The sequence below is a fragment of the Leuciscus leuciscus genome, assembly GCF_965113295.1.
Source record: "Leuciscus leuciscus genome assembly, chromosome: 7".
NCBI lineage: Eukaryota > Metazoa > Chordata > Actinopteri > Cypriniformes > Leuciscidae > Leuciscus > Leuciscus leuciscus.
Genome location: NC_138731.1, coordinates 11,604,439 through 11,621,282, shown reverse-complemented (window position 1 = coordinate 11,621,282; position 16,844 = coordinate 11,604,439). Strand labels below are relative to the sequence as shown.

General features: G+C 38.8%; 1 protein-coding gene and 1 long non-coding RNA gene across 2 annotated transcripts; both read left to right on the top strand.

The window, feature by feature from the left end:
• Positions 1-395: 395 nt before the first annotated feature.
• LOC309503808 lies at positions 396-2,099 on the top strand. The gene is made up of 3 exons (XR_014207876.1): positions 396-479; positions 1,783-1,822; positions 2,036-2,099. It is a non-coding gene; the product is annotated as an uncharacterized lncRNA (long non-coding RNA).
• Positions 2,100-6,478: 4,379 nt separating this feature from the next.
• Positions 6,479-11,076, top strand: LOC309503376 (serine/threonine-protein kinase pim-2-like). The gene is made up of 11 exons (XM_082176181.1): positions 6,479-6,791; positions 7,028-7,141; positions 7,884-7,961; positions 8,158-8,304; positions 8,709-9,056; positions 9,212-9,306; positions 9,411-9,461; positions 9,704-10,082; positions 10,187-10,366; positions 10,541-10,682; positions 10,967-11,076. The coding sequence occupies exons 1-10, from the start codon at positions 6,767-6,769 to the stop codon at positions 10,642-10,644; spliced, it is 1,521 nt and encodes a 506-aa protein (XP_082032307.1). The 5' UTR covers positions 6,479-6,766; the 3' UTR covers positions 10,645-10,682; positions 10,967-11,076.
• Positions 11,077-16,844: the final 5,768 nt, after the last annotated feature.

Here is a 16,844-nt window from a genome sequence, read left to right as displayed (position 1 = left end):
TGAGGCCACTGAATTGACCGAGGGTGCCAAAATTGTTACATCAGCATGGTTGTCCCTACTGTCCTCGAGCTACATTCTCATTTAACAGAAATGGATAGTGAAAAGAGACTCTGTAGGCCACTGACCAACATATACATGCTGGGAGCGATGCTGGACCCCCAGTTCGGGATGAACTGGGCTGAGATGGATGTCAGAACCAGTGGCAGTGCTACCACCATACAAAATACTAAGAAGGAACTGCAGAAGTCACTAACAGGTATTTATTTCAAAATCCCCCCTTTAAAGTACAGTGTATTGCCAATGCAAGGTTATTGAAGTGGAAGAAGAAGTAAGTCAAATTTACTTCTGTTTTCTTTTTTTCCAGACAGCTTGATCGCTCAGGGTAAGAAAGTGGACCTGGACATCTGTGAGGAACCCACAGAACCAACCCAGGATTCTCCCCCAAACGCCAAGAGTCCACGGCTCCTGGCAAAAGTGAGGTACATACATACCTGGAGGATATTCAGAGCTGTCCGGCAGAGCAGGATGCCCTTGTATTTTGGTTGAAAAACAAGGACAAAAACCGTCATTTGCATGCCCTAGCTGTCAAAGTGCTTTCTGTACCTGCTTCTTCAGCACCAGTTGAAAGAGTGTTCAGTGCTGGAGGGCTCATTATGAGGCCCCATAGAGCCAGTTTAGGAGCGGAAATGCTCTCCTTCCCTCATATTTCTCAAGTGTAACAAAACACTTTTGTAAAACTGAATAGTTGTACTTACCTCACCTGCAGACAGAATGCTACACTCTAAAAGTCGATAATTTACTCAGATTTGTTTTTCCTGTTATAGTTCATGTTAAAAAAGCTTTTGAAGAATACACCGTTGTACAAATGCTTGTACAGTTAAGTATACTGTGAAAAATGATTCTTATGAATTTCTTAAACACCTGATAAAATTCTGCAGTTTGTCCTCAAATAAAAAGAACATATGTTAAATTACACTGTGTTCATTGTTGTTTAACCAAACTTTAATGTTTTCTGAAAATACAATGTCTTTCCTATTACCCACGTCCAAATAACAATATAATACAATACAATATTTTTTTCAGGGAAGGCATAAACCAACCATATATATATATATACCAACCACAATATAGCTTCACTGCACATGAAGACACTTCTTTTCTACACTACTGTGTACATCTGCAGTGAAGCTATATTGTAATTTAGTTGCTCAAATGCTCAGTACTAGTACCTAGCAGTGGTAACAGTGGGTTGGTGTTTGTATATCAGTTCTAACACTGCTATTATGAGGTATCACCATATGTCATCATTCTGTTTTCTTTAGATAAGAAGATTATATGATATCAAGGGGAATGTCTATACTTAAAAATCCTGGGTGTTGTGACACTGTTTTTGCTTTTAGATCAACAAATAATAACCCAAAATGATTGTCTTGATAATGTCATGCATAAGACTTTTTTTTTCCTGTCCTGGACTCGGCCTTGACTTGGACTCGAACCTCTTTGGACTCGGTCTTGACTCGGACTCGAACCTCTTTGGACTCGGTCTTGACTTGGACTCGAACCTCTTTGGACTCGGTCTTGACTTGGACTCGACTAGTCCTGGTCTTGGACTCGACTAGTCCTGGTCTTGGACTCGACAAAGGTGGTCTTGACTACAGCCCTATCAAGAGGCATTTCAAAGATGGCCATTGAGTGAAATGACTTTGGCTAAAGCCAGTACAATGAGCAAGGAACAATGTGAACTTGAACTAAGGCTAAAAAAAGTTTTGTTTTACTTCACAGCAAGTCAGCTGTCAACATGGCAGCAAAGAGAAAGACACAGGTATAAAATGTTATACAATACAGTTAGCTCTTTGCTAGTCTATTACACATTGTCATCCATTTGGAAAGTTCTCATAATACTGATGTTTATATTGGTTTCAGTGCTGTTTAGATTTTTAGATGTTTAAAAATTGTTTTGCATTTTAACTTTTAGACATTCTCTGTTCAAGTTAAGTAATTAATTCATTTCTAACCAAATTTTACATTTGTACAGAATGTCCATTCCATGCGTCTCTGGACGTATTTCCAGTGGAATTTGTACCCAAGACGTGTCTGAGAAAGGTTGGCATTAATCTGTATTTCAATCTGTTAATGTTGTGTGTTCCATAAAACCGGTGAGGTTTTCATGTTATAACCGTTCTAGATTTAACTAAACCCAAAACCAGTAATACAACTTTTTTCTAAAGGAAACCTACTGCAATAACATAGTCCATTTAACAAAGCATAAACACAAAGCAAAGACTTTCATTGAATGCGGGCTAATCGCGGGCCCTCGCGGGCTAATCTGAGGTACAGAAAGGCCCCGATCTTCTCGTTGCATTTCCTTATATAGACAGAAACTTCTTTCACATGGAAACATCTGCTAACAATGGGAATTTACATTCGGAGTTGACACCTTTTGGGGGTGTGAGACCATTTGTCTAGAGACCACCTTCCTTCGTGTGCCAGCTATCCCTAAACTCTTAAAAACCTTATTACCTTTTGTTTTACTTGTTTGGAAATGAGACCTTCGTACCAGTCGCACTGAGACATTTCAAATGATGCCAAACATATAAAAAACTGGATGATAATTGTTAACATTTAAACCATATAGATTGTGTGTAAATCTCAGGTGATTTTAGCATAAGAGAGAGAGGGTGGGGGGAAGAGGGAAAGAGATGTATTCTGAAGTGAGACTTTTGTCTCAAATGGTGAGTTCAGATATTTCCAGCAAGGTCCTGTCTTCAACCAGACTGTCCGGCATTTTCTAATTTCTCAATTCTTACAGTATCCCAAAATATTTAGCTCTGTTGTAATGTTAAGAACTCCACATTCAGTGTATGCTAATGTCTAGGGTACTTTATTGCAAAAAATAAACATCTGGAATGGAATTCATGTTTGCTTACTGATTACAGTATGAGTACAGGCAGTGCAAAAGAGCATACGGTTAGAAGATCACACACCAATACACAAACAATGATTAATAAGGTGAAGAATTGTAAATTCATATTTTAATATAAAATATTCTGTACATTACTACAGTGAATATAACATATAATCTAACTATATAACATGTAGAGTTCAGGTGTATATTTCCATTACTTCTGAATATGTTAACAGCAGTTGTTGAAGTTGCTCTTCAGTCTGAGTGGCATTTATGGGTCAGTTTTGGTTAAGATGATAAGAATCCTAAATGATGAATTGGAATTCAAATTTCAGATTTCATGCTTTGATGACAAAACCTGCTGTAGTGCGGATATGCTGGAGCTTTGCTTGTGGAGAAAGGTCTTTTTAAGTGGTGGTGAAAGCTGTCTGTTAAGGTTAGGGGTTAGTTTCTGTTGTAGTAGCATTCACCTTTCAGCACGCCACCTTTCGTTACGTACATCCCTCGACCTGCAGCTTCCCCTGTCTCTGTCTCTGTGCTGGGGGTGTTGCTGGACCACAGTAATGACACATGAGGATGGAGGCTTTCCGTGGTGCTTTGTTAAAAGTTCTTGATGAGTTACGTTAAATGCTTTAAAAATGTAGTAATGATATGTAGTGACATGTAAAAATTGAAATGTAATGATGATTTGTTTTGTAATTGGCTCTTTATTTTTACCTAATTCAGAGGGACGTAAAGAGGTGTTGGTGCATTGGTTGCCTTGTCCATCCTGGTAAGAATAAGTACATGGCAACTTAATTCACCTCTGTACATTTCTCATTTATTGATTGTTGTTTTTACTTCTTTCCCAGTAAGAGAACATGGCCACACACCCGGCAGCCTGAAGATCATGTTCAAATTACTCTCACTCAATGTTAAGTACATTACCGGTACATGAAGACAGTCTTTTGTTTGTTTGTTTGTTTCTGAACCACAGTTTCTGTTATAGTGGACAAATAAAGGTTTGTGTTTTCACTATGTCCAATTACATCTTTTGACCTTTAAAAAAACACCACATTTGTATGCCTGAAATATCCAGGAGCTGGAGCTAATCCCAGCTAGCACAGGCCAAAGGTAGAAAATCCCCCTGAACAGGTGACCAGTCTGTCACAGAGATGACACACACAATATAGCCTCTAGTTCCTGATTAACTATACCTGCATGTGCGGAGGACACTGGTGAAACCCACAGCAACACTGGGGAAACTAGCAATCAGGAAATATGAAGTCATTTGTAGTCTTACATAGTCATTTTTGAATGTAAGCCCATTGTGTGTGTACAGTATAATATATATATACTGTATATACTTGTCTATTCAGTAAATGTATGGATATGAACAACCATATTCTCTCTAGACTAGAGGCTAGATGTATATTATATTAGCACATAGACACAGATTGCTCCAAATGGGCCCAGTGAGTTGAGTCTAGAGAAAGTGAAGAGCCACTACTGCATTAATGCATAAGAACATTTGGTAAATACCATAGTAGAATGATCAAATATTTACCCTTGTATAGTCAAACAATGCTTTTAATAATACAAAACAGAGAAGTTTTCAAATAATAGTGCTTAAACATCCCTTCTGATCAAATTCAATTGGGTGAGAAAAAGTTATAATATATATATTTAAGATGAGAGAAATTGTGGGAGGAAATAACTGTTTTGTAAAAATATTATTTGCAGTCTTATAACATTGTATATATGTTATTATAGTTTTTATATATGCTCATTACATATATGCTCATTATAGTTCAGCTGGTGAGATAATAATGGAAAGGTTGAAGGGTCCATTTCCAGGAAACACAGAAGTGATTAAATGTATACCTTTAATACACTATAGATACACTAAATCAGGGGTTTTCAAACTTTTTGTGTGTGTGGACCACTATTTGTAATCAAGAATTTTCGCGGACCACCTCATAATACACATAATAAAATATGTCTACACGCAGTCCTGAATTAATCCGCACCTCTAAATAGGCTTACTAGCACTATAACTACCATTGGTCATCACATCAGTACAACAGGCTTGTTAAAAGAAAGTTTACTGCACACAACGGCTGCCACATATTTTATTTATTTATTTACTCAAGCGCCCGAGGGCATAATCAGGTTCATTTCAACAACAGGCTTATTTCCATAGCAATGGAGTATGAAATCTATACAGAACACTGGAATATAGTCAACATTTCAAAACCTTTGGCGATTTTAGGGGATTATTAATCTTCAGAGTTTTACAAGTCCTCAAAAAGTACCTAGGCTTGAGTTTGTCCACTTAACAGCACATCCGCAGAACATTTCAGAAACGCGAGATCAAGAAACTAACTGGAAATTAAAATAATAACAGGCCTTATTCATTCCATTTATAAACATTTCGTTTCATATAAACTGCCTATGCCTAACTGTGCGTTCACACCGGACGCGAATAGCGCGTCAAATTCAAAAAGGGATAATTTGTCAAATTCGCGCCTGCCGCGTCTAGTGATACGCTGGACCACTTTGTATCAATTACAAAAGTTTGAAGCGAAATTTCGTCCGGTGTGAACGCACCATTAAAGGCTATGCGTGTGAAGTGATAATGAGAACATATTTGCCTCTGCCCTTTTCTCTTCAGAGAACCTGTTGCTATCCACCGAACCAATGTTGTGGTTCTAACAGCACTGAACTTGAATGTCACGGCCGAACCCCACTTTTAGTAATCACACAATAACTTGACAATTTAATTAAAATGTTATATCAATATAGGCCTACATATTCTTTTTACTTATTTTTTTATGGGAATTTCCTGGTAAAATGAAGGTAAATAAAATATTATTTTATATTTTATTTTGCCTTTCCACGGACCACCTGCAGTACCCTCACGGACCACTAGTGGTCCGCGGACCACAGTTTGGGAATGGCTGCACTAAATATTACAGAAGCACTTTGGTCAAGAAATACTGCAACGCTTTAATAATTATCAGACTATTTTTTTTTGTAAGCAAAGAAAAAAAAAGTTTCACTGTAATCAACAAATCTTTTGCTGCATCAGGTTAAACCCACAATGCAATCTGTCGTTTTAGTTTGATATTTAATGGGGGCAAATTTAGTAAGTTTATAGTTAACAGGGTAGCAATTGTGAACAATTTTAATAGAGAATTAATTTGGATTTCTTCACCACTACTACTAACCGGTTGGATGACGCATTAGTGATACTGAAAGCTGATTGGCCTTGATGGTTATATATGCGGAAAAGGGCCAATTTAATTAATTTATATGATGTCCGATTTATTCTCCCTTGTGGCTTTTTCCACGGGTTTTAATAATAAAACTGGTCTGAAAGAATGAATATCATATTAAAGAAAACGTCAACATTACATTTTAATAAATCAGAGTCGATGTGCGCATGCGTGATTCGAATTTTAGTTGCTAATAGTGACGCATTTTATGAATTCTGCAATCTGCATGTATCCGCACTTCACGATCGACCGCTGTCTGTTGATTGAGAGACGAGGAGAATTAACAGACTTTTTGCTGAGACTTTTCTGACACAAAACTTGATCTTTCAAAGCTATTTTCTGGATTTCTGAGGAGACTTTTATTGTAGAAGGACATCGGGGGATATATCCTTTATATAGAGTTACATTTTTGAAAGCGTTATATAATTTCGGAGAATATTTTTATTTGTTTGTTTAATATTTTTTTCAGGGGTGAAAATTTTTATTTCTGAGGAGATTTCTATTGTATTGTGTTGTGTTGTGTTGTGTTGTGTTGTGTTGTGTTGTGTTGTGTTGTGTTGTGTTGTGTTGTATTGCAGTTTGGAGGAGGATATAGTTAACTTAGATGGCTCGCATGATGGGCGAAGGAGGTGAGTGCTTTAATTGTTCATTTATGGTTTATGGTATGATGTTGTACAATGACTGACTACATTAATTTGAAGAACCCATTTGATCACATTTATCTGATTCCTTGCATGCGAAATAAAGTTTTGAATTTGAGTAACTTAACTGAAGTAAAAATTTGTAATTGACCACAGACATTGATTACTGATTATTATTATTAAAATATAACTAACTATGTGATATGTGAAATATCCATCCTAAGATCACTCCAGATCCAGGAGAGCTGCTTTCCCTCAGACGGCTGGTGGTCAGGAGGTTTGGAGACCCGATTCTGATGACCGTGATGATCAGGATCCGCTGCCCCGGGATGGACAAAGTAAGTTACACAATTTCCTTACTTGAGTGAAAGTAATATTACTCAGTTACAAGTAAAAGTTGAAAAGACTGATTTTTACTCAAGTAAAAGTACAGAAGTACTTGTTTTTAAAAGTACTTAAGTATCAAAAGTAAAAAGTAAATGTCAATGCATTGTTTTATTATTGTTGTTTGTAATACTTACAGTACCTTATGCCTCTGAATCTATGCCTGCCTGCCCTCATATCAATATGAAATGTATTTCTAGAACACAGTTCCTGTAGTGGGATTGAATGAGAGATTGAATAAGTGCTCTCAATAACGTCCACAATAGTTTCGGACACCCAGTTTCGGGCTGTTCCCTCAAATAGTGCCCTATTTAAAGTTTTTGGGCTTTTAGTATGAATATGTCAGCCACTGTTATAAGCTAGTGTGCTCCAAAACAATGACATTTAGAAGACCAAACCCAACGTTGAAAATGAAAATCAGATTGATGTCAGAATCCAACTACTTTCTACTCAAGGACCTTGACAGAAATGTAGTGGAGTAAAAAGTACGATACTTGACTTTCAAGTGTAGTGAAGTTAAAGTAAAATGTTTCCAGAAAAAATAATACTCAAGTAAAGTACAGATGCTCAAAAAGTGTACTTAAGTACAGTACTCAAATAAATGTGCTTTGTTACTGTCCACCTCTGCCAGACCCGACCCAGACACAGAGTCAGGATCTTCCTGGATATCTGAGTTTTCTGTTTCTGTGTCCACAGGTCAGGCTCACGGGACGAAGGCGAAGGGGAACCCAGATGATGGACGTCCGTCCACTTCATCTAAACACACTCGCAGAGGTCAGAATAGGCTTTTAATAAAGAAGTTTAATGGCTTAGTTTGTATTTCTATTTTCAATGTCTGATTTGTCAACTAAAGTAACGGTAACACTTTATTTTGATGGTCCCTTTTGAACATTCTGTCGACTATAAGTAACTTTGCAACTACAGACGGGTCTAATAGTTGTTTTCATTCGTTTTTTCTTCATTTCACCAGGACGTTGGAAGAGGCCTGATTGTTTCCTCAGGTTCTGGAAGGCTTTTAAGGCTGTTTTCTGCTGCTGTTCCAGGAATGTTGTGGAGCCTTTTATTCCTCCAGCTGATCCTGTTCCTGAACCATCATCACCCGCTCCAGATCATAATGGTAAATCATTATTTCTCCAACATTATTTTAAACAGTATTATCTTGTTTTCCACTCAAAATAAGGCTTGTTTTTACAGAATATTAAAATGATTTCCCCCATTATAATATTATTTTCTCGACCTGCGCTGACAATTTTTAAATAAAACAATGGATCTAGCAACTACTATATCTACTGACTATAAGTAACTTTTCAACTACATGTCAACTTATTCTAACCCTAACTAGTAGAGTTAGTAGACATGTAGGTGTAATGTTACTTATAGACTTATAGAATGTCTTAAAAGGAATAAAATAAAGTGAAACCAAAGTAACTATTTGATGTGACCACTGACATTGATAATTAATATTATAAAAAATAAATAAAACAAAAACAGTTTTTGATGTCTGAAATGTTCCATCCGCAGGCCGCTCCAGATCCTGGAGAACTGCTTCCAGAGATTCTTCTCCGTGCTTCACATCATCCTCAGCTTGGTCCTCACCCTGGTCCTCACCCCGCCCTGAGACCCATGTCGAGAGGATGTGTAGAGAGTCGCTGAGTCTGAGCAGCCGAGGCTCGTACTGCTCCGAGTGGAGGTGGAGTGGCGATGGATCGGAGAGCCCAAACCAACAGGGTTTGTCCAGGTCCGACAGCCTCGAAGGGTTTCTGTGTCCTCCGCTGCCGGGTCAAGTTCCTGTCGAGCCAACAGAGACATCAACTGGCCGAACTGCTCAGGGTGCCGTGGAGGCTTCTCCAGTGAACAAGAGCTCAACAGGTGAGACTGAAATAAGGCCGGGCAGTGTAAAGTCTACAGATAGAGATTTTGCTATTTCATGCATAACTGAGTCAAGTTAAAACAATACAAATAACAATAAAACAATGGATCTAGCAAGCTAATAATTGTCTCACATTTTTCTGTTTGTTTTTCAGAGTCCTTTGAGTCTTTCTATAACGTGGAAAAGATGATTGGATCCGGAGGATATGGCAAGGTGTTCCTGGGAACACGCAAATTTGATGGCAAAAAGGTAAATCTTACTGAATTGTACAAACATTTTGCTCTTGCATGCATCAAAACACATTTAAAACAATTTACAGATGGTTTAATAAGATGTTTTTTTTGTGTGTGCAGGTTGCCATCAAGCGGATGCGCAAGATTGACAACGATCTTTATCTTAATATTGTAAGTTGGCCAAAACCTGAATGTGTATGGAGTTGTTTAAGTGCAGATTACTGTAGTTAATACACGCATAGGAAGCATTAGGTATAAATGTGATCAACAAATAAGCCTAGAGGCACCAAATAACTTTGAGCTGAAAAGGCTCTTTTGAATGCATCTAAAAAGATCAAAGAAAAGTACATTTCAAAATGATGTTTTCTTCAGATTTTTACCCAGCTAACCTTCTGTCTGCTTCTTCTCTCTAGCCTGGGAATCCCGAACCTCTCGTTACAGAAGTGGCGCTGCTGATGATGATGAGGCGAGAATCCATAAGCCCCTTCGTCATACAACTGTACCAGTGGTTTGAAGAGCCTAGAGGATTCACTCTGGTTATGGAGTATCCGGAGCCCTGCGAGAGATTGCTGGACTCAATCACTCGTGAACCTTGGAATGACAGGTTCTCACAGGTCGTCATGAGACAGGCTGTGCAAGCAGTGCAACACTGCATCCATCATGGTGTTTTCCATAATGACATTCATTCACAGAATTTCCTGTTGAAGAAAGACACGCTAGAACTCAAGCTGATAGACTTTGGCTGCGGTCAGCTATTTAGTAGTGAAGGCTACGAGAGCAACATATACAAGGGTGAGCATTTTGGGAGTGTGGAAACCTGAAGCTAGTGACTTACTAATTATTTGATGATGCTTAAAAAAAAAAAGCTCAACGATGTGCAAATGTGTTTCTTACAGGAGTTCCGGATTACTGCCCACCTGAAGTCTTGACAGAACCTCGATTCCACGCCGTCCCTGCAAATGTCTGGTCTCTAGGAGTGTTGATGTACGAGGTGTCGAACGCATGTCTTCCTTTTCTTAATACAACGGAAATCACACAAGCCAAAGTAACATTTGAGAACCGCAACTTTTCCAAATGTGAGTGAATAATGATGAGAACATTGATAAACACACACATAAAGCAAACGATTTGTATAGAAAGTTTAACGGTTGAAGTGTGTCAGAATTTTTATATATAGCTCAACGTATAGCGAAAATGCCAGGTCACATGGTCATGACTAACCAGCTCTCTCCTTATTAAAATGTGTACAGACTGCAGGGATTTGATTGGACAGTGTCTATCCCGGGATCCAACAAAACGCCCCAGCTTAGAGCAGATGTTACAACATCAGTGGTTTGATCGTGATCTACACTAGACTGGAGAAGCTGAGGAGATTCACTCGATCAGTTTCAGGTGTGTGGAAGTGTAACAGGCAGAGTAGGATTATTATCTTTTGTCTTAGATTCTGGATTATTTGTAGTGAGATTTTCAAATTTGTGTTCATTGTAATGTTCTTGTTATAGTCAAATCACCTTCATTTATATAGCGCTTGATACTATACAGATTGTTTTAAAGCCGCATCCCTGTAGTAAACAGGAAAATAACAGAATCAGTAAACCAAACAGAATTCAATTCTGTTCTAGCTCTAAAAAAACATTCATGAGTTGACTTGTTCTTATACTCTTTGTTTTGGATAGGAAATAACACACTTGCTGAGAGCTCTGAGCTGGAGACTTGACCCGAAGCCAGAAGTCCAACACCAACCTGACAGAAACTCAGAGCCTGTCCACGTCTGAGCAAGAATGTGTTTATTTTATTTTGTTTATTTTGTTTATATTTTATTTCACATTTGTATCTCTTGAATTGGAAATGTTGCATGTATGTTTGTAATAAATGTTAAAGAAAATCGTAAATGGGCTTTTTCGTTGTGACTTGTTTTGGGATCCTTTATTAATTTGGATGTGTTTTTTTTATTATTAATATGGATTTATTATTATGCAACAATAACAAATACAAAACAGTAACAAACAATAATAGACAAAATAGATACAAATTAAATGAAAACAATATCACAGGCAGAAAAATGGCACATCTTTCACACTGTTTACATGTCTGACATTTATGTATATTGTGACATTTGTTAAACGCTATTTATGATGGTTTATTTGTCCATCCTTGGTTGTCAGTGATATATTGACTCACTCACTCACTCATCGCCATCTACTGGTGTAATGATGGAACAGAGGAGAAGAAATCAGGAAAGGACTCTGAAATATGAGTGTTTTTGGTGCTAAACAGACACTGAAGAGGACATAACTGGACAACACTATTATATCACATAATAAACTATTATCTTAAGTCATTAGTGCAATTCATGATAAGAATCATATTAATAAAAATAAGAGTTACACAACTGGCTACTCGTGCCCACACACAGATTGGCATTGGAGGAGTTTCACTTTTATATTTTATACACTTTTTTTTATATTTAGTTTCAACAAAATATCCCTACAAAGATGACAGTTTCGGAAATCCTTTTCCTTCTAGAACCATTTTTTGGTCCCCATGAGGAAAACAGCTTAAAGGCGTGGTATAATGGCCTTTTCACAAGATGTAAAATAAGTCTCTGATGTCCCCAGAGTGTGTATGTGACGTTTTAGCTCAAAATACCCCACAGATATATTTATATAGCATGTTAAAGTCAAAAACCAAGCGGCAACCTCCCTGTCCCATTTCGCCTACTTATACTCCGCCCTAAAAGTATGTACTCTTTTTGTGAAGAAAAGGTGCATACTTTTGAGTGTGTAGCAAAAGAGTAGGCAAGTTTTGGGACATACTACTTCGTCATCTTTAACGGACAGATCTGTGTCGCGTGCGTCCTGTCACCATAAACTGCCCTGTCAATCATCTTGTCACAGTTAAAATCCTCCATTCAATCTAATTTAATTTCTTATCGTTTCGGAGAGAAATGTAGTTGCACGTTGATCTGCCAGTCGTGGGTCTTTCATGCGGAGACTCTCCTCGTGTGTTTGCAATTTGAATATAATGATGCATTTAAAAGTTATGGCTAAACATATCTTTACAAAAGTTCACAATGCCGCTGCAGATGCAATATAATGTGGACAACATTGAAAAAATACATTTTCGTCATGTTAGATACTGATCTTTAATCACTCAAACCCCTTTATCTAAACCTCTCTACATAAACGCCGGACTCGCGCGTCCTCCATGTCTGTAGTTTTTTAACACTTTTCACTCGTGTTTGTAGTTCTAACTGAATCCTCGTCCAACGCGCGATGGGTTGTGGGCAATATTAGCCGTGCGCATCGATCAAAAAAAATATCAAAAAGTAGTCTTTTAGAATATCTAAATATATATCTAAATAAAAAAACGAGATAGAGAAATCATGTCTAAAAAAACAATGGGGATCAAAAAGCCTCTCTATGTATTTATACTGGGAGCTGTAGTATAGCCTACAGGCGCTTACAGGACATTACACACATTTATATTTTTTAAAGCCACTGGATGGCGCTTTTCTCACTTGAACATTTATTTTTTAAAGGCCTGCACTCTATTTTAGTGTGAAATGTTGCATTTATAAAATAAATAAAAATTATATATATATATTCTAAAGGGAAAAAAAGCTCATACAATTTTTGTAATTAATGCAAAGTAACATAAAAACCTTTAAAAATTCAAAATAATTATTGATTATATTATAATATAATTTAAAAAAATATTATTGAACAAAAATATATTACATTGGTTTTCCTTGGAGGAAAAAAGTAAAATTTTAAGGCTTTGGTCACTTTAGACCGGGAAGAAGCCAAGTGTGACTCCTAAACGAAGAAGCCCAGAGGGTTAACCCTTCAGGTGCTCTTCGTCATTTCTGACCCGGAAATATTCTGTTTTGAATTTTTAAAAATCACAGCTTCATCAGAATGTTACGAAACTTGGTGACTTTTATGGCATTAGATATGTGAGAAAAATTTGAGGTCATGATCTGAGCATGCTAAGTGGTCGTAAAAAAAAAAGTGCCTTTTGTGCTCTTCAGTCAAAAATGACCGACTATATAAGAAATGAATGGGAAATTGACAGAAAGTTTCTGAGAATTTTTGCAGCACAGTTTACTTAAGCACAGCACAGATCGCGCGCTCACTCACACTTAACTTCTGAGAATGTGCTGGCACACGGAAATCACTCTGCTGTTACAAACCACAGAAACACTATAAAAATATAATAAACATAAAACTATTACATATATTACATATATCTTCTTATTAATAAATATATATTACATTTTCTTTATCTTTTTATAAGCCTGCCTGAAGAAGGTAGGCTATTATAAATACCGAAACGTCGCAATAGGCTTGTTTGATCATTTTATTTGTAATTTATTTTTCATTCACATTATTATTTTCTCATTGCACTTACAGGATGGATGTCTTTAGAGGCTGTGTGAGACAAATAAACACTCCACTAAATAGACTCAGACTCTCCAGTAGTTCTCCAGTTTTCAACAGAAATAATTATTGACCTTTTAACCCAAACGCACACTTCCGTGCTAGAGAGCCAGAAGAGAGCTCAAGAGAAAGGAGAAGAGATAGAGTCAAGGCTACACACATGTATGACCGAAGAGATGGTCATGACATGCGTGAGTTCACAAGCAGATCTAAAGGGCCCAGGCCTGGCTCCTCTCATAGACTCACTGCTTTCCACAAGGATTAATTCAGACTGGTCAGAGGTCCAAACAGATCTCCAGTGGTTTTGACCATCGTGCAGTGGTCGCAGGCCCATACAGGCCTCCCACAAAAAATAGGGGGAAACGAAATAAGAAGAAACGAGGGGGAAAACAACACAATAGAACTCCTTATTTTGACCACAATCTCCACAACCACGCAGAGTGTGAATTTTTTGAGGACGTTGTTGGGTCCTCCTCCTCAACAACAAAACCACTTCACTGCCCAGCACTCGGTGCCCAACCAACACTTTCAAGAAAGGAGTTCCTTGTACAGTTTCCCCTCACGTTCCTTTTCCAACCAGGGAAACAAAAAGGTTTCCTTTATAAACCATGGGGGTAGATTTAGAGACATAGACATCTCTATAGACAGGGAAACACCAATACAAAAGAAGAAAAGGGACAGGACCCCTCGCTAATTCCCTCGGGAAAAGACAGATTCGAGGGAAGGCTCAACTCCCGTAGGATCACACAGAGTAATGAGTAGGCTACATACCCGCACAACCAGCACTCAAAAGCACGATCAAATCATTTTACGATATCATCAGATTAGTGCATCATTTGAGTAAAGTGACCACAAAAGTGACCAACAACCAACCAATCACTTTCCAGAGACTCACGCTGCTCACAAACACGGTTAGGCCAGCGTTTCCCGGAGAGCACATTGAGAGACAGACTTCACCGGGAAGTGTTAAATCATCACATATAAAATGTCGTTTCACGAGTTCACACGTACATGAAATCTAATGTAGTATTTATGCGTATTTGGCTTGCTGTCCAGGGGAGGGCTCCGAGCTCATAATTTTGCCCGAACCCAGAGTACTCCCCCCTATACTGGGGTAGACCCAGCCGAGTGTGAGGTGATGGGGTGGTGGAGGGATGCTGAGAAACTTGTCGTGAGACAGAAGGTGAGGAAAAGCTTTATTTATACCGGCTTCCTCTTGAGCTGATTGGTTGATTACCTGAACGTGCTCCTCCGGAACTTTGTTACATAAAACTTCATTTAGGATGCAGGCGTTCATGTTTTTGAATGAGCCGGAATTGGATATTTCTTTCAGAGTATGGCATGAAGGAAAGGCGTACATGGTGTATGCAAACTCTGGAAGTATGAAGTGTTTTGAGTGTGGAGATGTGAGCGATAAAAGGATGGCGTGTCCACATAAAGCTCAGAACAGTGAGGAGGCTGCAGGCCATGGCCGCCTGAAGGTCCTGCTCCGCCATGCCGCCTGAACCAGCACTGCCCTGGAGGCTACATGCTCCATATGGGCCACGACCTCATCAGCCTCCAGGACGCCCCCCCTCCCAGACACTTTTACATTTACGGATTTGGCAGACGCTTTTATCCAAAATGCACTTATTAGATTGATGACCCTCCTGGAGCAACCTGGAGAAAAAGTGCCTTGCTCAAGGACACACTGTGTCACAGATCACCCTAGCCACCATCCTCTTCACTACACTTTCCAGCATCCCTCCTGATCCCCTCCTGCACATCATCTACAATCACACACACCTGCACCTCATCATCACCCTTATCACTCCCACTGTAAAGGCACACTCCTCACCACAGCTCCTTTTCCGACCTTGTTTGTTTGTGTTATGTAGACTCATCTCCCTGTCTCCAGCGATCTACCTCGATCACACTTTGGACTTTCCCTTCCTGCTCACCTCATCCCTGCACCTTTATTGTCAATAAATTCACTATTCACCATCATTCTTCCTCTCAGAGAACAGAGACGTTATGTCAGAGCGACTGATGAATTGGGATCTAGCCAATGCACACTGGTGTGCGAGATTTGCATCACCCACTCTGCCCTGCGATCCCACTTCAAGTTTTCCACTGAGGAGCCGAGACGGTGTGTCCCGGCCGTTCAGCGGTGGTACAGCAATTGTGGCAACTGGACGTAATGTCTCCGTTCCCTCCTTCAGGGAACGAGGGTAACAATAGTCGCGTTTCCACTGTCGGGCCAGGGCCGGGCCGTGCTAGTGCGTGCCAGGGCCAGTCGCGTTTCCACTGTCACTTCCGGGGCTTGATCGGGGCTTACTCGGGGCCAGCGGCCAGGATTTCTGGCCCGTCGAATACCTTGGGCCAGAGTGGGCCAGCTCGGGCTAGAGGAGTGGTTTACGAACAGAGTCCAGAGTTCACCTGAGTCGGGAGACAGCAGCGCCGGATGATTCTGTCAGCATTAAAGACTTTTAAAATAATTTAACTCGCGTTCATGTTTGAATGCCTTGTGTTTGTGATGCAAAAGACTATGCGCGCTAACCATTACCATGGTAAACATAGTAAACGCTTGAAGATACGCATAGTAAAAAAAAACATACGCTTGAAGAAATCAGACCAATCATAAAGGCTATCACAGTCATGTTTTTATTTTATCTGTCAGTAGCCTACGTCTCGTCTCTTTATACCGGACTATCATAAAATAAAGCAACTTTTTTTTCGGGAGCTTCCTCTGTTTCTCTGACGGAAAATATCTGTATGGGAGTCGAGAGAGTGCTAAAGCTCCTCAGGTCGTATTTTTGGTGGCATATATTTGTAGAAATTATCATTCTTTCTAAATGTGATGTAAATATGTCCTGTAACTACCAGATAAACAGTAACAGACGCGACTGAAGAAGTAAGTGTGTCCTCTTTCTTTTGTGAAATAGACCTAACGGTAATTTATTTCTGAGTGACTAATGTGCAATTTTGACATAAATTAATTCATTATGATCAGTGTATCACTTTTTATTGTAAATCTGTGGTAAAACATCGATGCTTGGGTTTTAAATATTCAAGTAAACAACAAAAATGCCAGCAAACGGCCGCTTTTATCATGTTTGTTTTCAACGCAGTT